General features: G+C 40.6%; 2 protein-coding genes across 4 annotated transcripts in view; both read left to right on the plus strand.

Annotated features, from left to right (window-relative positions):
• grm1a (glutamate receptor, metabotropic 1a) overlaps nt 1–7,089 on the plus strand; it is a 28,643-nt gene extending 21,554 nt beyond the window's left edge. Inside the window, exons 7-9 of one of the 3 annotated variants that reach the window (XR_002274022.1) lie at nt 1,448–1,574; nt 3,164–4,910; nt 6,103–6,126. Coding sequence is in view for 2 of the 3 variants with exons in the window: in XM_020589468.1 (XP_020445124.1) it covers nt 1,448–1,574; nt 3,164–4,097; nt 6,068–6,872 (1,866 nt within the window). In the remaining variant the exon portion in view is untranslated. Of the gene's footprint in view, nt 1–1,447; nt 1,575–3,163; nt 4,911–6,067 lie in introns of all 3 variants that reach the window. The other 2 variants (XM_020589468.1, XM_020589475.1) reach the window with 2 other exon arrangements.
• A 1,730-nt stretch (nt 7,090–8,819) lies between these two features.
• Nucleotides 8,820–22,065, plus strand: rab32a (RAB32a, member RAS oncogene family). The gene is made up of 3 exons (XM_020587732.1): nt 8,820–9,274; nt 18,498–18,775; nt 20,899–22,065. Exons 1-3 carry the CDS (start codon nt 9,061–9,063, stop codon nt 21,046–21,048), a joined length of 642 nt encoding a protein of 213 aa, XP_020443388.1. The 5' UTR covers nt 8,820–9,060; the 3' UTR covers nt 21,049–22,065.
• Nucleotides 22,066–26,250: the final 4,185 nt, after the last annotated feature.

Below are 26,250 nucleotides of genomic sequence, written 5' to 3' on the forward strand. Positions count from 1 at the left end.
CACATGACAATTTAGCCAGTATTTGCTAGGATATTTCACAAAAGAAAAAAACACACATGCACAAAAAGGCAATCTGCTAGTAGTGCTAGAGAAACTGTCAAAGAAGAAGAGTCATTCGTGTGCATCATCTGGCAATCATGCATGTGTGGTCCATGACTTTGTGCCACCCATTTGATGTTGTATTTCATAGGATCAATGAAAACTTCGACTTACTGATAGAAATAGATGAAGCACATCAAATAAGCATGCTGTCCTACATTTTAGAATCCTACTTCAATTTGATGTTATGTAAAAACAAAATGCATCATGCAGGAGAAAAGAATTCACAAGTATGCCATGAGTTTAAAAATTATTTTGGCCAATCTGGGACAGTAAATCATAACAAATGGTACTGAGCCCAGTTTATAGAAAAGCCCTTATTCGCTTCACATGGGGCGGATTGTTTTCAGTCTGGCTACACACCGAGTCACCCTGAGGGAGGATGCATCCTCTTTCTTGGCTGCTCATGCTTCCCCCTCCATGGGCTTGGTTTCCTGCCCCACTTATCACCCTGTTTTACATATCAATTGTTAGGTATTTTTAGTCGGATAGAAATTGGATAGATACTTTATGTATTAGAAATGTTTAGTGGAGATAGGATGTCTAGTTAGACTGTTAAATGCTTAGTCATGCTTATGAGTTTCTACAGGGTACATCTGGTCAAGGATAACTAGATAGAAGTTGATGACTGTCAGCAGACAGGGTGTTTAATATTATTATTATGATGTGTCTATAACTGTAGCCTTAGCCATAATATGTTCTTATGTTTAATGCCATGACATGTACTAGAGGTCGTGTGAGAATGTTTTTAGCTACACACCACTTAATCAACAGACACACACACACATTGATTTGCTTCATGTTTTGACTAATGCTATGACCAGCTGCAAAGCTGGCAACAGAGACGTCTCGGTTGACGTTTCTGTGTAGTATGGGGCTAGCCCAACCGAAGAGATAAATGTATAGGCCTGGTGGGTTCAGGGTCTTTCATCTTACATCTGCCTGCATGCAGTTTGGAGGTGCAAGATGCCTGAGCGTGTAATGTTAATTTTTGCCTGTATTCATGGAATAAATCAGCACTGTTTTGTAGTTACTTGGACTGCCTCGTCTCTCAGAGTCAGTATGGTAAAACGTACCGGGTACAACACAGTGATAGTAACAGCTCCTCTAAGAGTAGAATGTAAAAGTAGCTTGTTTGTTAAACAGTATGCCTGGGACTCTAAAAGAAAAACAAACTGCACCGACATATCCTGATCACATCCTCACCTTTGATATCCCCTTGATGCTGATTACTTATTATGTTGCTTTGGGTGTGCTGTGCTCCTTGTCATCATTTGACTAGTGTCACGACTAGCTACTAATATGCCTGTGACCCTTCTCTGTTGATGTTTGGCCTTTCTGTGTGTAGGTGATCAGGAAGGGTGAAGTGAGCTGCTGTTGGATCTGCACCACATGTAATGAGAATGAGTTTGTCCAGGATGAGTTTACCTGCAAGGCATGTGAGCTGGGATGGTGGCCTGATGATGACCTGGCAGGTAAGAGAGACAAAGGCAATCTTCTGATGTTTTCATGAACAATGTTCATCCATCTGTCTTATTTTCTACCCATAAACCAAGCCACCCTCCTTATTTTTACCCATTTCATATATTTGCTTCTAACCCACCTACCTTTTACCAACTCCTCTGTCAGGACAAATATATTATAACACCAGTCACAGTGGAACAGCACAAACCGTTTCTCTTGGACAATTTTGTGCTTTTGAAAATCATCCTCCCCCCATCAGCCTGTTCATACTTCACACCCTAACACCTCCTTTCACTGATGCTTTTTATCATCCAGGTCCTATGCTCTGTGCTTTCCTCCAAAAGTGACACCGCTCACTTCCCTCCTCCTTGCTTTTTGTCTTGTTGTGACCCAGCGGTTGTTTTGACAGCGATTTATAGCGTAGAGAGGAGCTCTCAGTTCCCGGGTGTAAAATCCTATTACTGTCACGAGAGGCTTGGGGAACCGTTTCAGGAATCTGTCGAGGAAGAAATTCTCTTCTCTCTCTCATTATATGTCCCTATCCAGGGAATACTAATAGAGAGGGTTTTTGGTTTATTCACAGAGTGAGGATGTATTGTCCATATGTTCAATCATGCTCATTTAGTTGGATTTTCATAAACATGTTTTTTAAACATAACTTCATTATGGTGCTTGTTTCCCTTAATGTCAAATATGAGTTTGCTAAAAAGAAATGTTCACCAGAAGAGTGAGCTGTTTTTGAATTATTCAAAGGTCTTCTCAGGGCTTAGATATGACAGTTGAGGTTTTAGAGGAATAAGGGATTTGAGGATTGTGTAAGAACAGATACAGATAAGTGCATTTCATCTTTGCCAGCCTTGTCTTTTTCGCACACTGTGATGCCTTGGTGAGCAAAGCTGGGTGGGTGGTCAAAAGAAAACAGGTAACACTTTCTTGCGCTTCAGACACTCTCACTTAAAGTGTGCCACAGTGTGCTTTCACAGAAGTGCTTTTAAATGATACCTCAGTGTATCAAATGGTATACACCTCAATAGTCACATTAGTACCTTTCACATTTTGTGTGTGAAAATACCCAAGGTTCCTGAGGCAACACCTACAGTATTTCAGATTTTTCCTGATTTGGCACATGGGGAGTTAGTATGCAGACCAGTAGTGGGTTTGTCGCCTGTGATGGCAATGCCTGTAATGCTATTAGCAGCTGCATGTAATTTATAGAGTGTTAAGCTGGGGATGTCTAGGGATGTCAGTTTACTCCCATTAAGCTCTGCAAATTTCCTCTGAGTGTTTGCATGACAAGTATGTAACTAGTATATTATGGCACAGTTGACACGCATAACAACGAGTCTGCACGTACACAGTTGGCATAACATGAAAATGAGAAAGAAATCTGACAGAACTGGAGCTTTGGGATGTGTATGATGACACAGGCAAATTCGTTCCTGAGCAATTCTAGGCCGTGTTGGAAGACTGCTGCCCTCTTTCCCACCTCCCTGCTGTCTGATTATTGGGTCTTTTCCCTGTTCTAATGCACCTTTCATTCACAAAAATGTACTGCAGAACCAGCAAAAGATTAACCTGACATCTCTTCTGCTCTTTCCAGGCTGCCAGCCCCTACCACTTAAGTATCTTGACTGGGCCGATGTGGAGTCCATAGTCGCTGTCGCTTTCTCCTGCGTGGGCATCCTGATCACCTCCTTTGTCACCTTTGTGTTCATTCAGTACCGTGACACACCTGTGGTTAAGTCCTCCAGCAGGGAACTCTGTTATATCATCTTGGCTGGCATTTTCCTGGGCTACATCTGTCCATTCACCTTAATCGCACGCCCCACTGTGACTTCCTGCTACTTGCAACGACTTCTGGTGGGCCTTTCTTCAGCCATGTGCTACTCTGCCCTGGTGACCAAAACTAACCGCATTGCCCGCATTCTGGCTGGTAGCAAGAAGAAGATCTGCACCAGGAAGCCCCATTTCATGAGTGCCTGGGCTCAGGTGATCATTGCGTTTATACTGATCAGTGTGCAGCTAACTCTGGAGGTCACACTCATCATTCTGGAGCCTCCTGAGCCCATCAAGTCATACCCAAACATACGTGAGGCCTATCTTATCTGTAATACGAGCAACTTAGGCATGGTGGCGCCACTGGGCTACAACGGCCTACTAATCATGAGCTGCACTTACTATGCCTTCAAGACAAGGAACGTCCCAGTCAATTTTAATGAGGCTAAATACATTGCCTTTACAATGTACACTACCTGCATTATCTGGTTGGCCTTTGTGCCCATCTATTTTGGTTCCAACTACAAGATCATAACCACATCTTTCTCTGTCAGCCTGAGCGTAACAGTGGCACTGGGATGCATGTTCACACCCAAGATGTACATTATCATTGCCAAACCGGAGAGGAATGTCCGAAGCGCCTTCACCACATCTGATGTGGTGAGAATGCATGTCGGAGATGGAAAGTCTGCTCAGTGCGGGAGCAACAGCTTCCTCAGTATGTTCCGACGGAAGAAGCCTGCATCTGGCAATACTAAGTGAGTGAACTTTTTTTGTTGTGTATCTTGAGATTTTGTTGTTTACAGGGATAAGCACTCAAATGGTACAGTGAGCTGCCCAGAGATGATCTTTTTGGTATTTTTAAAAGCTACAGTCTGTAACTTTTTTTCAAATATTTTTGTTGTAGAAATCTGCTCCAAAACTTGTTTTAATGAGGAGAGGTGTTGTTGAAGCATTCTGTGGCCCAGACTCATTGAACAGCACTGGCAGCAGTGCAGAGATAATAGCTTATAAAATGTTTAGAGAGGGACTGACCTCTCTAATCAGTCAGAGATTTTCTGTTATTTCTGCTTGGTCAGTAAGTTTTGTTGCATTCTCATTTACTGTAATGTCATTATGACAAATATCTTAAGAGCTAGGCAGAGTGTGGTGGAGTGTAGCAGATCTTAGTAAAGTATAATGGAGCAGGGAGAGCGGAGTAGGGTGGTTTGACCAAAAAATACATATTAGACCTTTAAATAAATACATCACTTGTGCCTATTTTGTAATGATATCATAAGAATCTCTGAGTGCTTATGCATGATACCGATGGTCTAATTTAAATCTTCTAAACACTCCAGTTGGTTGGCTACAATAGGCACTGAATACTGATTTATATGGCACAACCCCCTCCACCTGAGAATGAAATCAGTGAAATGAAGTTACTTAATAGAAAATTTAAGGTGGGACATTCTGTTATCATTGATTTAAAGCTAATAGGCCATGCTAACAAGCTCAGTATAGATTTCACACATTTAAACTCCATGACATTTTTGAGATCCACAGCAGTGGCACATGGACAGGTGTCTAAAGTAAGGAGTTGGACAGAGTATGAGAATGATCTCGATATGTTTATGTGTTGTCTCTCACCCTTGCAATGCAGCCTTTCTAATCTTCTAACCCTTTTAACTTCCTAAACTGAACCGCATACTGTCTGCAGTGTGTCAATGCTGGCAAATGTTTGGCATGGGCGGGTCAATCAACTCCTTTCCTGGAGAGCTGCACTGTCAGCAGACACTGACATATTTTATTATTATGTCCATCTGGGGGGTGTTTAGACATGTACCAGCCAGATAATAATACATTGATCATAAAGAATAGCACCCTCCTTGCTCAAAAGTATTAAAGCTGTGAATCTTCTCCACACTTTCACACTATGCAACACGAGACGTCCACTATAAAGAGATGGAGTTTTTGTAGAACACTGTGTGGAAACCTATTTATTTTATTTATCCATAATATGGAATTTGATTTTGATGGCTGAAATAAAGGAAAAGGTGTAGCAGGTAACCATTTTTAAGTTGGTTATCTTGCAGCTTAAGTTTGTTTAGGGGCTGTGTGTTCAACAGCAAAGACAGCCAGGCTGGTTCTGATGAATTAAAACTTATCATTTGTCTATGTGATCCTGTTTCTCCTGAGCTGGCAATGGCAAAAAAGGTTTTTGACACTGCTGCCCTCCAAATAAAGGAGATCTGCCACCCTGCTGCTTTTGGTTTATCCTAAATTAACCTCATATTTAACTTTCCACGGCATGAACACCCCTCCCTTCCTCACCTCCCAATAAAGCCAGTCCTAGCTCATTCTGCACTAAATTCTGTGTCATCTTCAGGCCAGTTCAGGCACCAGCAGATATACTTATTCCAAATGCATGCATCCCATATAGGCAAATAATTAGAATGAAATGAGATGGATGGTTCCTAATATTGTAAGATAAATGTTTGAAGTGATTTGAAGATCATAATGGTGTCTGTGGCGCATTATGAGTCATTATATTTGTGACGTACCATGACTGAACCCTTAGCAAAACTGCTAATGTGAAGTCATGTGGTTAAAAAGTATTTTCACATGCATCAGGATGTTGAAATGCTGCTGCTCTGTTGTGTTATGTTGCTGCTATGTCAAAGTTGTTTTTCTGCCTCCGCCTCCTGGTTTCCTGTGATAGTAACTTGGGTTTTTATCTCGTTCATAGTTCTAATGGCAAGTCTGTGTCATGGTCTGAATCAGGTGCAAGACACCCTCCAAAGGGAGGGAGTGTATGGCACAGACTGTCTGTGCATGTGAGGAAACAGGAAGCCGGCTTGAATCAGACTGCGGTCATCAGGCCCCTAACTAACACCCCCGACCCCCACAGCTGTGAGCCCTCCACCTGCAACCTTGGCACAGACCTCCATCCCCCTGAAGAACCGCCTGGCACTAAGCCTCTGTACAACCTGATGGAGGAGGACGACGAGGGCGACGTGCAGCGCCCCCTTTGGACTCCGACTTGCTCTGGACAGATGCAAGGCCTGGAGTCCGATTTAGATAAGATGGCTTCTTATTTGCCTTCTCACTTGATGGGGCACACCACGGAGCACTTGCAGGGGGCTGTGGTGGACACACACAGCTCCCATGTCCCTGCACTGAAAAACCACGCCGCCAGAGAGGCAGTCCTTGCCAATGAGCCATTGAGCTTGATACCCTTTCCTTTGGCCCCACAAGTAGGGGTGTTTGAAGAGGAGGGGCCCGAGGACGAGGAACTGGACTTATTGCATAGCTACATCTATGATGCCAAGGAGGAGGGGGAGGTTGGGGAAGGTGAGGAGTTAACTCAGAACAAGCCAACACTGGAGGATTCTCGAGCTTTGTCTCCTCCTTCCCCCTTCAGAGACTCGGTATGTTCGGAGGAGTCTGTCAGTGGCTCCCCCATCATCGAGTTCATGCTCGGTGGCCCTACGAGCTCCATCTACACCTCAAACATCCTCCAAGACTTTGCACACAGCTCCTCAACACTGTGAGAGCAAAACGGGCACTGACACGGTAGCTGTCAGCACAACTGTACATCACACAGGCATGCATTTCCACATACAGATACACAGACACACAAACATATGCAGACGCATACAACATAATGTAACAGTATTTACCTTAAGTTATAACATTTATTTTTTGCTCTGTCTTTTGCTTGCTTGAATTTATTACCGTGCTTTTAACAGTAAGAGTTCAATCCAAAAAGAAGTAAAATACCAGGAATCATCCACGAGTGCTTACATTTCTGAAGGGCTGTCAGTGCACAACACTTTTCCTGTAACATGTAACATGTAAAACTGGGAACAGTGCCAATGCTAGTCTGCTCTCATGCCAAATTTTTTAAATAAGAAACACTGAAAATTACAATAAAGGATGTAGCTATGGTTTTCCTAGTTGCAGTGCAATTAAAAAATTGTATGATAAAACAAATGAAAGCACTTTTTTATTTATACATACAGTATGTGCAGAGTGCGCTGTGAGACACACCCAGAGGCCAAACTGGCTTTAAGGACTACAAAGGTTCAAGTACATTTCATGCTAGTTTTGATTAGCTTTGCTCCTCTCTGCTGCACATGTACAGGTCTGTTCACATGTGTGGCAGACACAGCATCAACAAAATATATGCTTTTTGCCTTTTTTCATTAATTACCTTCACCTCCGGTTTCTCTTATCAGACCTCATTGCATTTTAAATATTTTAAAAAGAGAAATCAATGAGAGAAGTGCAGTAAAATGGTCGATTATTACTTGTATGTGTTGCGAGGTGTGCTCATGTCACAAAAATACTATTACTGAATTGAGATTCTGCTGAAGAGTTTGCACTGTATGACATATGATATGGATATATGTGCCAATCAAAGTTGTTATCAGCCTACATCTCTGCTTTTAAGTTTTTATGATGTAGCTGATACAAATTAGCGCAAATGTAGATGATGGCGATGTTGTGTATGCAGTTGACGCTCAATCATAACCCTGACAACCAGTTTTATGAGCATGGGATCTGATACAAAAACTACTTTTTTCCATGCTGTGTTGATATTTCTCATGTTTTCTGTTTGCTGTGTCATTGTGGAAAACACAGTACTTGTACAAGTTCTCAAAGTTTGTAATACTGTTAAGCCATCTCTTGTTTTTCACACAGGTGGTATGTTTGTACTGATAATACTGATAAATGTTTCTATATTTAGAGCAGAAAAAACGTTTATACATTTTGAAACTGTCCTCAGATACTTATCAAGGAGGTGTGCATTTGGTTTTTTGGTAACTTGAGTGGACTGTATCCTCTTGAAACTACTCTGTTTTCAAAGTAACCAATGATTAATTGCTTCTTGTAATGAGATGATACATGTTTCAATTCTGCTTAAATCTTGCATTATAAACTTAAGTACTTGAGGTTAAGTTTTTTTTAGTTCTTTTTCTATAAGAATGCAAAATATTTCAGAGTAAAACACTACACAGTACATAGTGCTATTGTTTTGTATTTCCAAATGTTTTAGTCTATTATAGTGTGAGTTGTTAATTGATTTTAACCAGTGTAAAATATGAGGGTGCCACCTGTTTAATGCTGTCAAATCTAGAATGAAATAGGTCTTTATGTTTTGGACAAGCCTAACAGTGCTGTAAAATAAAAAAATATTTATATTAAGAAGACTGATGACTGCCTGCAATACCATCAAAACTCGGTGCTCATTAACCTGGATGGCATAAATCTCTAGTCTGGCCAAGCTTGATCAATACTGGCTTAGACTAGGGTTTTCCAAAACAAAAAAAGTCTGGGTGACACTAAGTGCAAGTTAAAAGACATTTTCAAGGCAATTGAAGCTAAATAAGTTTAAATCACTTTTTATTTCTTTTTAAAGGGAAAAATTAATCTCATTCACTTGATTAGATTAGTTGACGTCATGAAGGTTTGACCAGGTAAACGCGAAAACGCTTAGCGTAAAACTCAAACACTTAACAGGTTTGACATTTGCGGGTCCCGTGACTTATCAGGTGGTTATTGGGCGGGAGGAGGAGGAGAAGAAGAAGTAAGTGGAAGACTAATGTAACCTGTTTCCTCTGGCCGTGAAATCTCTGACACAACCCAGTGCTGCACATGTCCTCACAGGAACTCTGTGTGTGCGAGAAAGCAGAAGTTATCTGACTTTTGAGACAAGTTGTCAGTGTGAGTGTCAGCATGGCCGGGGGCTCGGTGTCCGAGTGCAGGGAGTACTTGTTCAAAGTGCTGGTCATCGGAGAATTAGGCGTCGGGAAGACCAGCATCATCAAACGCTACGTGCACCAGCTTTTCTCGCAGCACTACAGGGCGACCATCGGGGTCGACTTTGCACTTAAAGTAATCAACTGGGACAGCAAAACGCTGGTCAGGCTACAGCTGTGGGACATCGCAGGTAAGAAGACGCACATCTTGTTAATTGTGCGACGGGATTATAAATCGTTTGGACTCTATGGATGCAAACCAAAGCTCTATCTTTTTGTGTGTGACACGGGGAAGTTTCACTTTCACATGTATCCTGCTGTATAGTTTAGAGATGCTTCCCATTATGTTGACATTTCATGGTGAAAATATACATTTTGTCATGACCACATTTTACATATTCAACCGGAAGGTTGTCGGTAATATTATGTACAAATTTAAATTTCAATGTGGCCATGTAATCAAATAAACACAGAGGAAATTCCAGCAGAAGAGACCGGTTGATCACGTTTGCCCGCTGTTTCCCCCCCCACTTACTGCGGGTCATAATGTAGGTCACGTGGTCACCGACTGAGCGCCGCCCCCTCGGTGAAACTGACCACAATAGCCTTGTCATATTTTCTCTTGTGATTAAAATGTGTTTGTAGCCCCACCGGTTGACTTTATTGTCCTATATTTATTGCTTGACGTTATGCATGTTGCACTGTCACTGTAATATTCTTCAGATGTCTCTTGTCTTTGTGTAAAGTTCCCATGTTGTCCTTGTATTTCTGAAATGCTTTGAGTAAACCTGGCACAGGCACCAACATGTGCATTCCAGCAGCTTGAGCAAGCAAGCCCAGAAAGTTTAGAGAAGTGTAAATAAAAGTTCCCCACATGCATCACGGGGGTTGAGCAAGTGGACGGATGCAGGCTCACTGTAGTTCAGTCAAGAAACAGTGGGGTGTGGCGGTGTAGGGAGGGCGAGGGGTGATGTTCCAGCTTGTTTCGTTATGTACTTCATGTACATTCATAGCCAAAATACATCTGACATTAGGGGTTATGAAATTGGTCTCATATACTCCAAGTCATAAGGCTAATTTACAGTGGCTATGTTTATGCGAGGTGTAATGAGATCACGTGTTAAGGCACTCTGTGTTTGTGGAAATTCCACTAACTGTGGCTATTGATGACAAAGCTCCCATTGTCTGCCTTTAAGCTTTGGTTCTGATTAGATATTAGAAACTGCAAAGACCATAGCTAAATTGTGGCAGTTTACAAATATAAATAGTTTTATCTGTGTGGTTTGTCATGGGTTAGACCACACCACACTAAAGCTTCATGATCTTGTGCAGAGGGACAGTAGAAGTAGTTAATCATTCTCTGAGAAGGTGGCGTTCAAAGAGAGGGGCTTTTGTGTGGCTAAAGGATTTTAATCTATGTGAAAAGAATGTCTACACTGTAAGAATAATGGGCTGTAGTAATATAATTATATAGATTTAAGTATTTGAAACAGATAACACTATATAGTATTTAAACAGCTTGTTTCTTTGATCAGAAATCCATAACCGAAAGCTATTTTGTTTACTGTTCTGGGATGAAAAAGTGACTGATTGTGTCATTTAAGGCTGGACTTTGATTTCAAGTTATGGTAAATTTTCTTATAAATGTGCCTCACCCTCATGTCGATTGACCCATTGGACCCAAGTAAGTTTAACATGACCCTAAGTCATGGGTTTATAGAGAGGATGCACATGCCGGAGTTGGAGATACTTGAATAAACTACATATGCAGTAGAGTTCACAAAAACAAGTTTTTCTAAGATGGTAATACTGGTGAAAAATCTCCATGTGCAGTTGGTTTAGTGTGTGCCGATTGTTTTAAGTACAGCCTGTTCAGATGGCCTTGGCTGGAAGTGGTAGTTAATCTCTCATCTGGCCCTTTGATACATGTTTTTTTTAGCAGTGTGAGATTCTGAATCAGCTGCCAAAGTCAGCCATTGTGTGTCTGTGTAAAGGATACTGTGGGTTCACAGTTTTTCCTAAAAGAAAATGCCCACACGTACATTGAACAGGTTATTAGTTGTAATTGTTCCTCCTGTCCATGTGGGATGTTTTCATGGATTGTGTTTCCCCTGTTGCACTGCGGTGGTTGCATAGTAACACGCCCAGGGAATTTTTTTATTTATTTAAAAGGAGTGTGACATCGGAGGACACCCACTTGATTTATCTGACTTATAATGTCTCATATTAGCTTCTTATGAACGTTAGAGAGCTATTTTTGTGCAGATAAGTAGATTTTGCCCTTCATCACTTGTAGCAGAAACACATTAGGATCTCTTTAATGCAAGTGTGGACAGAAGGAACAAGTGTGTACATATGGTGTATGGCTATTGCTTTAAGACAGGCTTGGACAAATGTAAACCTGCCCTTATAATAGTAATTTGTAAAACTTTTGTTCAGTGTGATTAGCACTGCCTCTAGATATGTTGTGTTCTTACTCTGAGCATGGCTGAGCAGCTCCAGCCTCACCCCGAAATCAAACAAACCTCATATGCTGGTCAGATCAGGACAGATGGTTAGAAGACTGCTGGTTTTGTATTTATTCCATCGCTTACAGCAGTGACAGAAAGGAGGCGGACAGTTGGGTGTGGGGGGTCGTTACAACAACTTGCACGTCTGTGACTGACCGACTGGCAGTGTGGGTAACATTCTCCGGCCGTCACTCGGGCCCTGGCAGCACGAGCTCGGCGTACAGGGGCATCTGTGACTGCCAGGGAGGGCCGTCTGCCTGTCTCAGTCAGACAGCACTCCATCAGAGGATCTGTGAGGGTAAATAAAACACCGCCACACACACGCACTTAATCTGATATCATTCATAGAGACAAGGGAACACGCTTGTACATATCGAGTGAACAGAGCCATTTACATGCTCACACTCTGAACAGAAAGAAAGTTTGACGTTTGATGACAAAGATACTAAACTTCATTACTCAGACCTACACCAAGGCCTGGCTTGAGGACACTCCGAGGATAAAATAAGTAATGGAACGTGGGCGTGAATGACTGAAAGCTTGAGGTGTATTTCCAAAGTCATTAAGAGCAGCCATTAAGCCATTTAATTGTGCAGAAAAGGAGGAGGAATTATCTTCTTGGTAACACTGAGAGCAACTTCAGAGTTGCATTGTCTTTTACCAGCCTTAATAATGATTACAGTCTGGGAGGAATGATAGTAATCAGAGGCTTGTACAAGATGGGGGCATCGTGGAAGTCAGGGTGAAGCTTGTGACTTTCCCCACCCCTTTTCACCCAGAATTGCTACTCTCTCCTGGATTGGTCTAAGTATGTGGACAGGATGATTACCATTATGGAGTGGAAAGGCAGCACACTGTAGCACCAAAGATTCCTGTGGAAGCAGAAGGTCACACATTAATGGGATGTATGCAGTGGTTCCTATGGTAGTGGTAACCCACAATTGAAACCGGACACATTGCAAACGCTGCCGTTTTCTAGCAACATGCCAAACTTTGGTCAGACCAGTGAGGTCCAAGGTAAAACTGAAGGGTCACAAGATGATTATGGGATGATAAACAAACAAACGAAAAACAATTTGGTTGCACTTTACTAAGGATTTCTTTACCTTGTTAAACACCTTCTTAAACAGTTATCACCATAAATAAATCATCTTTTTTTTCTGTCAATCAGCTAACCAATTAATCAGCTAGCTGGGAACCACTGAGGAAATCTTAATCACTGCTAAGAAACTGAAAGGATGAATCTACGTGAAGAATGAAAGAAGGACCAGGACTCGAATTCCCATTTCAGGCAGTTTACCTTGATAAGGTCGAGTGAGGTTAGCAGCTTTATAGACAGATTAACATAGATACATGAAACATAAACATACATTGTCTTACTACTACTAGGATACCTGGTACAATACTTAACACCAAAATATGTAGTGATTATTTTATCTGTTCCTTTACGGTACCTTCCCAACTTTATATCGTGCAATGGTTTTCTTGGTCACTCCACTTTACTCTGTTATCTCTGCTGCTGTTAATGGTTGTGCCCTTTGTGCATTGTTGGGGGTTAGTAGCAGTAGCAGCTTACAGTTTGGTATTTTTGTTACCCTGCTGCAATAATATTTTATATTTTATGGTAGTGTATATACCACCAAACAGCAGAGTAAACAGAAATTAAGATGAAGAAACCTTTCCTTGTACTTAAATGATAAATGCACTCTCAGTAGACTGTTGATAGCTTTAGCTGGGTAATGTGTAATAATTCTGCTTAATATTCTACAACCAATGCTAACATTCTGAGCTAAATTCCTCCAGCCTTGTGCCAAGGCTTTATGTTGACCAGTCCCCACTAACGCCTGTGAGGGGGAATAAGGGTAATACTACTGAAAGGTTGTGGATTTTCTGAAGGCCGGAGTAAGCTGTAGTAAGTCACTTCTCACATGCTGCTCAGAGGAATTTGACTGTGCCAGTCATGTGTTGTTCAGCCTCTCTCCCGATGCTTGTTGAACACTGTTTTAATGACTAGCCCTTGTATTGTCTTCGTCATTTTAGTGTTGTTGGAAGGGGATATGGGGAAGTTTCTCAGCCAGTTTCTTCCTGATAACAGACAGAGACTGTTGCTACTGCCGTGTCTGGCTTGGACAGTTTCTATGGTAACCCGCCCACAGGATAGCAGTGTGTACGACCATAGAGGAAACTGGGGTTGCTAAGGCTATGGATAATGATGAGAGTTTGCTTTCTTTCCGTTTCTCCCACACAACAAACAGAGATGATACCATGGCTGAAACTAAACTGTTTCTTTTTTTAATCAAGTAGTTCTGGAAGTGCACATTCCCAACGATTTCACGTGTTCGTAACCAGAGTGCCTAATTGGGCTTGAGGTCACGCACCAGCATTCATCAGCTTGCTAGACTGAACTGAATTGGCCTTGTTTAAAGCCTTTGTAAGTCCACAATAGTTCACTGTTGCTCTTTAGGGACAGATTCACATGTACTATTAATTTGTAGGCAGTTGCCTCATGTTGAGTGTTTGAGGCAGCATCACACATCTCTGTTCTCTCCTGCAGTCTCATGCTCCTTTGTGGTATTCACTGAGTAAATACTCTTTTTCATACAGCTCATTCTATTGCTGTTTTATGCTCACTGGGTTAGCAATGCTATTAGTACAACTTTATTTGCCCTTTCTTTAGTAGGAAGATGGTGAAAGTGTTAAAAGTAGAAGAATAAGAAACAACTGAATACACCATGAAGAGTGTGAATAATATTAGATTATTATTTATTAATCCATCACCTTTATTGACCTCTGTCTGCAAGCTGTTGGAATTGCAGTGCTGATAGAGCCGAGCTTCCTACACAAGTCACTAACCTCTGACGTCTCCTGTGTTGCTCTACTAAAAAAGGCAACCAGTTGGCTAATTAAGGCAGCATACACTCAGGGTAAAGACATGACACTATTACATAGTTTATAAGAACTGGACTTTGCCAGTAGAAACTAATTTTGTTGTTGTACATCCAGGTACTGACAACAGTGCTTGTCCATTTTTAAACTAAGCAATGAAAACGGTTCAATAAGGAGAGATCAAATGGATGAGAATAACATTTATTGTGCTGAGCAACACAATTCCGTAGCTTCAGGCCCACATGAAGACAGGAGATACAGTAGGATGATCCCCTGGAGTCTCGACACTGGTGGTGGTTTGGAGCAGTTCAATTCATTTTATTTGTATAGTGCCAAATCATAACGTAATTATCTCGTGGCATAGTAAGGTCTATGCCTTACAGTATTATAGAGAGAAACCCAACAAATCCCCCTTGAGCAAGCACTTAATGACAGTGGAGAGGGGAAAAACTCCCTTTAATGGAATATACCTCTGACAGACCCGGGTTCTTGGTGGGTGGCCTTCTGCCTCGACTGGTTGGGGAGACAGGAGAAAGAAAAGAAAAGCATCAAGACACACCAAACAAGTTCTGGGCAGGTTAATGTGGCTGGTGACTGCTCATCAGAATCATACAGCTACAGAGCCAGGGATACCTGCATAAAGTTACAGTGAAAGAGAGAGAGGAGACGACGTTAATGACATGCAGTGGTGACATATAAATGCATGGAGGTTCTGGTGATGCTAGGGAAGACGTGAGTTGCGCAGTTGTAAGTCTGAAAGACAAGCGGGGTGGATTGAAGTGATATTTAAAGAATGGCAGCTAGTGACCGATTTGGCTCGAGCAACACAGGCAGAAGAAAGATCATTGGTCAGATACAGTGATGTCACGATAGAAGGTGGAGTATCATTTGACAGCATGGGTAAAGCAGGTGATGGAGAGAAACTGATCAGAAATTAAGAGCCCTCATCAATTCACCATGGATAAACAGAATGTGAGGGAAGAGATTGTCCTTGCTGAACTTTCACTTAAGCTTCATATAAAGTAAAATATTGCTTCATTGGATGCACAGACCTGGCTGTTATAATACCAGTAACACTCAGTAACATGAGGCATGCTGTGTAATTATTCAACAGACTGAAGCAGAACTGAAACGTTTAGTTGATTGGCTAAAATGAATTGTTCTAGCAAAAGTCTCACTTGTTGGTTTCTAAAAGAGGGCTGGATTAAGTAAAGACAGCAGAATGATTATTAGGACTTACTCGAAAGGTCGGGCATCATAGCCTTTGGTGTTCTTTAATGTTAGGTACTTTTATGTGTAGCTGCAGCACTTTATCAATACCCCAAATAACTCATTACCCTGAACAACAGTCAGGCTTGTATCCACATGCGCTAGACTTGAGCAGTCGCATCAGTGAAAATCTTTCCCGGGAGGGGTGGCTCTGCTGAGATATCGACCTGGTGTAAAAGGACTGGATGTGTCAGAAAATCAAGTGAAGTGTTGAACATTGATGATGACATACTGCCATTCCCTCTTCGGTGCTTATGGAGCAATTTGTCCTCAGTTCCTAGACTAAGTAAATGATTGCACTATGAATTCAAAACAAGAGTCAGAAGAATTAAAGAATTATGCTGACTGCACAGAGCCCACACAGGCAGGCTTGTTTTGCTAATGTCAGTGTGTGCAGGGCAACTTTGCAACTCAGCACTTTACATAAACCTGTTCCCAGTCTGAAGTGAGTAAGCAAATTAATGTTCAGCCACTGTGTGATCACATGTCCATCGTTTGACCTTAGCACTAAAGTCATTTTCAGATTTCATGACCGGCAGGACAACATGCCCTTGTTGCTCCGTTGATAAGATTAAGTTTCCATCAGTTAACTGAGTAAAACATGATGTGCTGTATCCTTTAGCAGCTTTTTTTATTGGGGAAATCTCATCCTCTCTTCTCGTGAGTCTTTATCAGCTACTACAGCCAAGAATATCTGAAAACATTCAAGTTTGCTTCTGTGGTCAGTATTGTTCAGTCACTCCATTCTGACTAAACAGTTCTGTTGGACTCTATGACCTTGCAGTAGAAGGAAAAACCAGGAAAAACTCCTTGAAGAATAGTTAAGCCAGTTATTTATTTATATTTTCTGACTTCACTCTACTAGATGTACGAGTTCTGCAAGGACAGGAATTAACAGCCTTATTTCTACCGGCCCTTTATCCCACTGGGTCGTCTCTCTGGTGAATTCACCTGGGGGTTATATCAGCTAAAATTAGACTCTCAATTATGAGCAATTACTGTCAGGCCTGTGGGCCCCACAGTGTATTCACTCTTGCTCACATCCGCACTACACCGTGCCACTCCAGCTCTTTTCACAGTTGGGTAAGTACCTTCAGTAAAGTGAAAGTAAGCCAGGAGAAGCTGTGCTTCCAGTTCCTCAATCCTTTTCTTGGTTCATTTTCGATTTTGTAGCTCAGATCTCATGAAGACTGTTAACTAATAAACCCTGCAATTACACTTGCCCTGTAGACTTCATTAAATTTGAGCAATGTAGCAAAATCGAATGCTACCTCAAGTTATTGGAAGCCTGGTATAATTGCAGAGACTCGATCTATAAATGTCTAAAAGGATGAGTGTTTAGAGGAGCAACCTGTGTAAATAAATGTTGACCTTACCAGCAAAGGTCACAACACAGGATTTTAATCTGCAGCTTAAAATGAATGTAAAGTCATACATGTTTTTGCATGTTGTTACAGTCCAGATGTGTCTACATCAGAAAACCCACAAGAGAATCAACATTTTGTGTATTTCTTTACAAAACTCATTTGTTTTTTTCAGCAGTTGAATATAGTAGCTCAGATGTTTAATGGCCCTTTAACCACATTATGTTCATATTTAGGTCATACAGTAAAACTGATGGTGGCATAGAACAGCTCAAAAGCAGGAACTGTGTATGGAAGTTTACACAAGATTGTGTGCAATTTGAGGAACTTTCTTTATGTGAAGACGATACTGCTGTCACCAAAAGAGAGTGCAACCGACCACAATTCATCACATTACACTGTGGTTCTACCTGAAACATACAGATGTTATTTTACCGTTACATGAGGATGATTATTTCTTTTAAAGACTCTTCAACAGTGTGTCTCTTTTTTTTTTTTTGTAACCAAGACTACATTGGCACACATACAACTTTTTTTTTTTTTTTAATGATTGTACTTTTATTCTATGAAGGGACCTTATCAGATACCATAGGTATGCTCAAGAGTATGCTGGTAACTTGCTAGGTGATCATAGTTTCACTTCCCCATGCCTCAGCGTGCAGTTAATGTTCGAGCTCTGTTCTGGCAATTATTTTCCACCTCACAAGTTTATTTCCACTTTTATGTAAAATGTGATGATTAAAGTAGGAAAAATTTAATTACCGGTAGTTACGTCTGTAGTTATTGTTATTGCTTGGACTCATTTTTTGTGTTGTGGTGGCATCACTAGCTGATTAACCTTTAAGGAGCTGGTATGATTTGACTGTAATCAGTTGATTTGAGGAAAGTCTAAAACACAACGTTAAAGCTGATGCAGTTGTGTTTTAGAAAAGTTCTTCTCAGATTGATATGACGCCCATATCCTGACAGTAATTCCTTGTGCTTTGCCTTTATGAAATATCATCTCAGAGAATGACTGCAGAGAATGCCCTTACTATATTATGATTGCTGCTGCCATTTCCTGGGTGCGGATTAGACCCATGACAAATTAGGAAAAGTAGGTCAAAAAGGAATCCTCTCTATCCTCAGTTTTTTTTTTTTTTTTTTTTTTGTTCCATCTCTGGAAAGGAAAATGTCATTGAGTTGTGACAAATCGGAGCGAGAAACAAGAAGGAAATACTGAATGTCTTAAAACTCAGTGTGACATTTGGTTTCATCCTTAAACTGCTTCAGTGTTTTGGTTCACACACCCAAAATCATGTTGATCCTCTAGCTTTTAGTGCAAGTGTTTTGGTTTAAAAAAAAAAGAAGCAAATATTCCACTGAAGTCTCTTCCCATTTCTCAGGTCAGGAACGATTCGGGAACATGACGCGGGTGTATTACAAAGAGGCTGTGGGTGCATTCGTGGTGTTCGATGTGACAAGGGGCTCCACATTTGAAGCTGTGTCTAAGTGGAAGAATGACCTGGACAGCAAGGTGAAGTTGGCTAATGGCAACCCCATCCCCTCAGTGCTGCTGGCCAATAAATGTGACCAGAAGACAGAGAGCTCCACCACTACAACCGCAATGGATAATTTCTGCAAAGAGACTGGCTTTCTGGGTTGGTTTGAAACCTCAGCTAAGGTGAGGGATCAGTATATTAGTCACACATGAAATAGATCCATGTAATTGTACATGCATTTCTCTTAATTTGTTCAACATGCTTCTTCTTTATTTGTATTATACTGGTGGTTATTCTACATTTTCGTCCTGACTGCAATGCATCATGGGAGATGGATATTTCCATTTAAAGCTCTTGGAGTCATGGTCCAAACATGACTAGTAGTGGGTTCAAGTCTTACTTTCAACGTGAACTTTACATGTGTTTGCTATAAATCAGACTCACAAAATCAAAATAAAAGGGGCCACTGGACTTTCACTGTGAAGATACTTTTACTGAACATTTTTTGCTTGTCATGGCAGACAGGAAGTCATCAAAATTTGTCTTGTGGGGTAACCACGTTCCTTCCTGAATGGTGTAATCACACACTGTGGTGATTCTGAAATATGTTTATGTAATAATGCTTATTTTTAAAAGCTTAGGCATGCATTCGACAGTTGTTCACAATAGCATTTTTGGTCCAAAATTACGTATGGCGGTTTGTAGATAAATATAAGTATAAATGGTGAGTCTTGAATGAGAACACCAGTAATTCTTAAATCTTTAAAACTTTGCCAAATGATTTAAATTGTACAAATCATACATCTGGATTTTTTCCAGCTGTGTCTTTTTTGCTATTCCAATTCAAGAACAACACATATGTACATTTATTTTTCCAGACATGTGTTAGACAGCTGGTGTGATACAGTGCCATGATGTGGCTTGATGTTGCAGCCCAGAGCTGTAAGGGTTAGCGGGCTTTATAAGATAATATCCTGTAGTGTATCCTCATCTACGGTCATGCTGTCATAGGTTTGGTATTATTTTGCTTCTGTGTTTACACTGTGCCCTTGCACTTCTCTTTTTGTAAATGGAACTGAGATCATGTTGGCTGTCTTTCACTTTTACAGAGGGCCAGTTCAGAGGTAAATTCATATGTGTAATCACTAGAAAATATCTGACTACTTATCCTGCATTGTTGATATCAGAAGTAAAAGTGCTCAGACTCTCTATGCTGTCATATTTCTATCAGGCTCCTGAGTAACTGTGGGAAACTACGAGGTTGACACAAGGAAATGCCGCATGCGTCATTTCATGTTCGGTGATAAATTCCTTCCTGATGAGTGTTTAACTTACACCAGGTGTTTTTAAATATGAGACTCAATGAAAGTGCCCCTCCTGTTTTTTTCCTGATCTCAGCTTCCCATCACAGTTGACTCTTCCAGTAAACTTACAAGACAATAAGCCAGGAGATACTTGAAACAGATGCTTCTTTAACCATAACCACATTTTATACTTGCATGCTGAGAAAGGCTTTGAGGAACTTTGGCAGGCAGTTACCTTTTTATAAGCTCTTTCCAAATAACCTTAGGCCCTGCAGTTGTGTCACGTGCTGTTTCGTGTGAAGTATGTGGGTGTGTGAGATGTGTGCAAAGCCTTTCAGGCCATTCAATTTCTGGAAGTCCAACAAAGTGGCATTGTGCTGTTTGCATGGTTGTCTGCTGATATTTATATCAGCAGACAACAATGTGTTACTGGAAATCTGTCAAGAATTTAACAAACGTTCAGTTTCAATGTCTAACTATATACTTCTCAAAATGTTATACAAGAAAATTAAATACATTTGTGATGATTTGGTGGTGAGACACTATGTTAAGTGCTGCAAATTGATCATAACCTCAGACAGATTTGTAATTACTTTCTGAAATAATAAGTAAGTGCCCCTTTTTATACTCTTACTCTTTTTGCCTTTAGCAAAGGTGCTTCTTGTCAACATCTTTGTTACTGTGGAAATCCCATTAATATTCATTACCTCTTCAACCCACAGGATGACAGCTTTTGGCCACAGTGTGAAGGGCAAAAGCATTTGGCAGGTTTTACTTTGTCCCTGCTTGCCTTTGTCTCCCAGCTATTGTTTTTACAGGCTGGTTCCTATCAAGGGGCTTAGAAAAATTCTAAAGAAATTCTGAAAAATAGCACTGCAGTGTCTGTAAAGGCCTGTGATACCTTCTGTTAGGCAGGCAGGCGAAAAGGACTAGTGTGTACTGTATGGGGTCACCAAGGTGTGAATATTTTTGTCTGACAGACTGTTTTGACCTTTTCATAGGACAACATCAATGTGGATGAAGCAGCACGGTTCCTGGTAGAGAATATTTTGGCTAATGACAAAGGTTTGCCATACGAAGAGAACAATGGAGACCGGATCAAACTGGACCAGGAGACTGTGGTTGCTGAGACCAAGTCAGGCTGTTGCTAACACTCAGTTCATTCACATTAGCCATCCTGCTCCCTTTAGCAGGGTCCAACCCTGCACCCAGCCTGTGGATCTGCAACCTTGTGGAAGAAGATGAATATATGCAATATGGGTCTTCAAAGCTCCAGGAACATCCCCCTGCACTGTTATCCAGTTGACCTGCACACCCAGGTTTCTCCCTGTTGGTTTTTCTAGGCAAGAACAGAAGCCCAGTTTTATCTTGATGTTGTCACTGCCTAGCGTGCTTTTTTTTCCTTTTTTGTGCCGCATCTCCAGACCTTAGGATTTTTATTACTCTGTTTGTCTCAGAACATCTTCCCCCTGATTGTGCGCTTCACCTCTAACCATGAGCCTCATCTAGGTCTTCACACTTGAACCCTGCTACTCCTCCCGTTGTCCCTGACAGACTGTGATGCCCTGGACTCTATACCGGAGAAGGGGTGAAAACTAAGCTGAAAACTGAGAGAAAAGATCTAGAAAACAACCTGTAGCCTCTTAATTTTTGTCCCTTTGGCCTGTTTTCTCTTCTCCAATTACCATGGGTGTTAATGCCCCTTAACCTTTCATCTTGAAGCACACTTAGCTTTGTCTGCAAGTGTTCTCTCATATCAGACTACTGTGTAAAATGTAAGCAAATGGGCATCACAGGTAAACCATAATATAGTGTTATCGTATCTCATGATGCCATGAATTATTGTCATTATACCATATTCTTATTAGGAAGGTTTGGCACATGTTTTGTTTTTCACTCAAACATTTACAAGAACACACATGGACAACATAGTATTTCAGAAAAAAAACTCTAACAGCAGTCCTACTGTATATGAGGCACTGAGAAATCCTTGTTTGATTGTCTTTCCACTGGTATGAAAATGTAGATCAGATTTACAGTATGCATTTGGGTCATGCATTTAACAACAGGTGAGATATGATGGTCAGACAGAGGACTACACTGTTGTACATAGGGATGCAATCTGTTAAAGTGTTGAAAAAGTGCTGATAAAATGATTTTAAACAGTTTGTTTACATGTACTTTAATAATTAATACTTTAAATTTACATCACAAAACTAGAATAAACATTTTAAGTGATTTGCATTTTCTACAGTGATTATATTTCTCAAATGTATTTATTTCACTGATGAAATGTATTTTATTTTATTTATATGTGAAAGACAACACACGATTTTTGTTGCCCAACAAATGAATCATAATTAATTCATATAACCAGGTGATAAACAGGTTCTGAATGAATAAATGAAGTGTGCACCAAACACAGTAGAAAAATGGTTTGGACTTCATAGTTCATGCTCCAAGCAGGTGTTTGATTACTAAATTAGTTTCTTTTGTTCGCATGTAGTTGCCCTAAGATCAGCTAGATAAAGCAATTTGAGCTGGGACTGTTGTATAAGCAATAACAAAATGGCTCCAACTTCGACTTGGTGACACAGTGGTTAGCACTGTTGCTTCACAGCAAAAAGTTTCCTGGTTTAAGCCCCAGCTTGCCCAGTGGAGCCTTTCTGTGTGGAGTTTGCCTGCGTGGGTTCTCTCCGGGTACTCCGGCTTCCTCCAAGTCCAAAGACATGCAGCTTAAGTTGATTGGTGACTCTAAATTGCCCATAGGAGTGACTGTGGGTGTGTGTGGTCGTCTGTAAGTGTCAGCCCTGTGATATAGCTGTCCAGGGTGTACTTTGCCTCTTGCCCAGTGCCAGCTGGAATTGGCTCCAGCCCCCCCCAAGAAGTGCAGATAATAGAAGGATGGATGGACTACTCCAACTGCATGAGACGAATGACTGAATGGCAACACGACCCTAAATTTTAGTTAACCTAAACCATATAGCCATAATAAAGTTCACCCAAAATTTTGCCTTTCATTTCCACAATCTCAACAATCTATATTGTACATAATCCAGCACTGTTTGTATATGTCACCACTGGTTTTTATTTAAGTTAAAAGACGTTTACAAATATGTGAGCAAAATGTTTGATAGTGTCAGGTTTCCCCCTGAATAAACTCAGCACAAAGGACTATGCAGAAAGCATGCATGAAAAGTAGGCTACCACTCATACTGTGTGTGTGTGTGTGTGTGTGTGTGTGTGTGAGAGAGAGAGAGAGAGAGACAGGACCATGTGACTCCACTCAAGAAACTGTGTGTGATAGTCATCAGACGTGCTCTCAACACTACAGCTTGTGCTCTTCCACAAACCAAATTGTTGCCAGAGTAGGAATGCAATGGAGGCGTGCAAGTTGTGCTGTGTGCAAGCATTATAGCAAATCTTACTCGGTGCCCACAGTGCAATCCACATCACATCATTTCAGCATTTCATGGAAACCTTAAACCTTGACAGCATTTATTTCAGTGTATTTATAGTCCTGTCAATGAGCCAAATGTACATCACATACTGACAGACCTGATGCACTACAATTCAGTTCCACACTATAGACTTCAGGAATTGCCATCTACAGTATATGATCATTGTCACAAGATGACATACAGTAGGTGGTGGTGTTTTGGATTGCAATCTAGGTGAAAGGTGTTCCTAATATTTTGTCCATGTGCTGCCAATTTAAATACAGAGCAATAAACCGGACTGTTAATTTATGGTATTTGCAGTTTTCACCTCTAATGTACATTTCTGTAAACAGATATATTGTAAAGGAAAATCTGCTCATCACTCACTATAGCACTCAACAGCTCCAGACCCCGCCCACGTTGAAGCGCCGTTGCTTAGGAACACGTAAACGTTCAAAAGCGGAGACAACTAAACAAACGCATTTCAGGCATCACAACCACCGACTTGTTCATTTCTTGGTCCGTTGTTTGTTTATTCTTTCCACACCACGTGCAATGTCCAAGGCACAGTCAAAGAAAAAGGAGCTGACGTCCAGCAAATCATCTGTATACGACCGACAGTCGGAGTGAGTTTGTGTTAATGTTGGCAGTGAGCGTTAACTAATTAAGAACAGGTGTGCTTAGTGTTAGCGTTAGCTTAGTGTCACGTAAGTTAACGCTAACACGAAAATAAAAAACATTGCGGACACTTACTAAGCGCACTAGAAGCATAATATCAGGTTTGTTAAGTACTGAAAACACACATTATCTATCTGTCCAAGTGTTGCTGTAAGTCAAAAGTTCTGAGAAAACATGATAACAGCTAGCAAAGTGAGCTATCGTTTAAGTCTATGTGAGGGTAAACAAGACATTTGGTAAGTTTTCAGATGTTATGCAACTGAGCTGGCTAATTTTGTTCATAAAGACTAACAAAAGGGATGCCAAGAATAAATGAAATGAATCAGTATGTGTCATAATTTCAGAGCAGCGTCTCTAGTCACTTCCTCTGAGAGCCCAGGGGGTGTTTGGAGATGCAGATTCCCCATTTGGCCTGAGTGGAATGATGCAGAAGTCAACAAGGAGAAATGGGACTCAAGTAAAGGAGCTGAAGATGGCAAGACAAGCAAGAGTCCCAGTGCTGTAAATCCTGAGAAAATATTTGAAATTTGTGTAGATCTTAGATTAATTTCCCATTAGCAACACATCTTGTGCAGTGTATTGCATAATGTATAGTCTGCTTCAGACCCACAACTGATATTAATTCAGTCATTATGTAGATTCTTTGTTAATGGTGTTCCTGTATTAAACATTCACTTTGTTTGCTTTTCTGTGCAGCCACTTTTTGAAGATCCTGAGGGGAAAATTTCCCTCCCTGTATCTTTGAAAGTGCTTTCCTGGAAGCGTCCTGTAGAGTTTATTGTCAACAAGGTAAACTTCATACTACATGTCAAATGTCTGCCTGTCCAAATTTGACAGCTTTGACAGTTGTTCCTGTAAGTTCACAAAAGTGGTTTAGGCTGCACTTGGACTATTATAGTCCATTTTACAGTGCAAATACATGTCAGGGATGACGATTAATAAACAGGGATCAGCATATCGTATATCTCATGCAGGTATACACATGTTAGGGAGAAAATAATATCATGAACTCTTTAAGAAACTATATAAAATTCACATTTGCTGGATTCAATTCCCTAAGAGCTGCATTTTTCTCACTTATATCAGTGAAAATTGATCACTGCTCAGACAATTAACCAGGTTTGACACAGCATTTGTTTCCTTTGGTAATGTCTCTTCATTTTTACCATTTTGTAGGATTAATAGATCTAGGTTAATCAACTTTTGGTTGCAGCCATTACATAGTGTAGAAATTGTATTTCTTTGTCACACAATTGGAGATGTACTTAAAGAAATCTGCTCTCCAGTCACCTTCACTGAAGTGTTAATTGCACCACTTCACTTTTCTGTTACCCCTCTCTCATTGCAGGGTTGAGCAATTACTGAAAGCTTCCTGCTTTTTGAATTAGTCCTTGCAAGGTCACATGCTGCCCTTTCACTCAAGATAACAGAAGCATTTCATTAATTTCATACAAGAGGAACACAGGCTAATCACAAAAGCAATCAGCAGTGCAGATGTAGGCAGCAGCTCTTCTGTGATACTACCTATTAATTAGTCTGTGCTGTATTTTTAAAGCAGGAGTTATTGATGGAAGCTCCTTAAAGTTTGGTTTTCACTTAAAGTTGCTGTGATGACAAGAGAAAACACTTCCCTTGATCCACAGCTGATTTTTCTCACCACTCATTAATTCTATTTAATTAACTAAATGATAGATTGAAATCTGATTAACTAGTCAAATATTTATATTCACAGACGGAGACAGGAAGTATCATGCTGAGGTTAGACCAGTTCAGGCCTTAGGATAAATAGCAAAGGTTTAAGTAAGTTACATATTCCTGTCCATTTTAAATAGTGTGTGTGACAGCAATAGCTGGTTAATTACTGTGGAATGATACTGAATGATCGAAGACACTGTGTAACAGTCTTATTTCAGAAGGCTTGTTTGAAATTTTCAAGGAAATATATCAATTTGTATTTATGTTTAAAACAAGGATGTGTTTTATTTTAGGAGCCTGTCATTGTCGAAAATCAAAAGTCATTTAACATAATCTCTCCCAATGATCATCTGATTTGCAGTGAGGTTAGTTTTAACAGTTCTTTTCTAATTTTCTATTAAAGATTGCATTGATGTTTAGCCAATATTGATAAGCACTTGCATAAATTAATTCCGATGTCAGACAGCGTGACATTTGACTAACAGAAATAAATTACTGATATAATGGAATGTCCCATTGATTTAGTGAATAAGTGGTCAG

The sequence above is a fragment of the Monopterus albus genome, unplaced genomic scaffold (genome assembly GCF_001952655.1).
Source record: "Monopterus albus unplaced genomic scaffold, M_albus_1.0 scaffold9.1, whole genome shotgun sequence".
Taxonomy (NCBI): domain Eukaryota; kingdom Metazoa; phylum Chordata; class Actinopteri; order Synbranchiformes; family Synbranchidae; genus Monopterus; species Monopterus albus.

Coding starts and splice junctions, on each gene's coding strand:
- rab32a (XM_020587732.1), top strand. CDS start 9,061: ATGGCCGGGGGCTCGGTGTCCGAGTGCAGGGAGTACTTGTTCAAAGTG. Junction 9,275..18,497: donor ACAGCTGTGGGACATCGCAG/GTAAGAAGACGC, acceptor CCCATTTCTCAG/GTCAGGAACGATTCGGGAAC. Junction 18,776..20,898: donor GGTTTGAAACCTCAGCTAAG/GTGAGGGATCAG, acceptor ACCTTTTCATAG/GACAACATCAATGTGGATGA.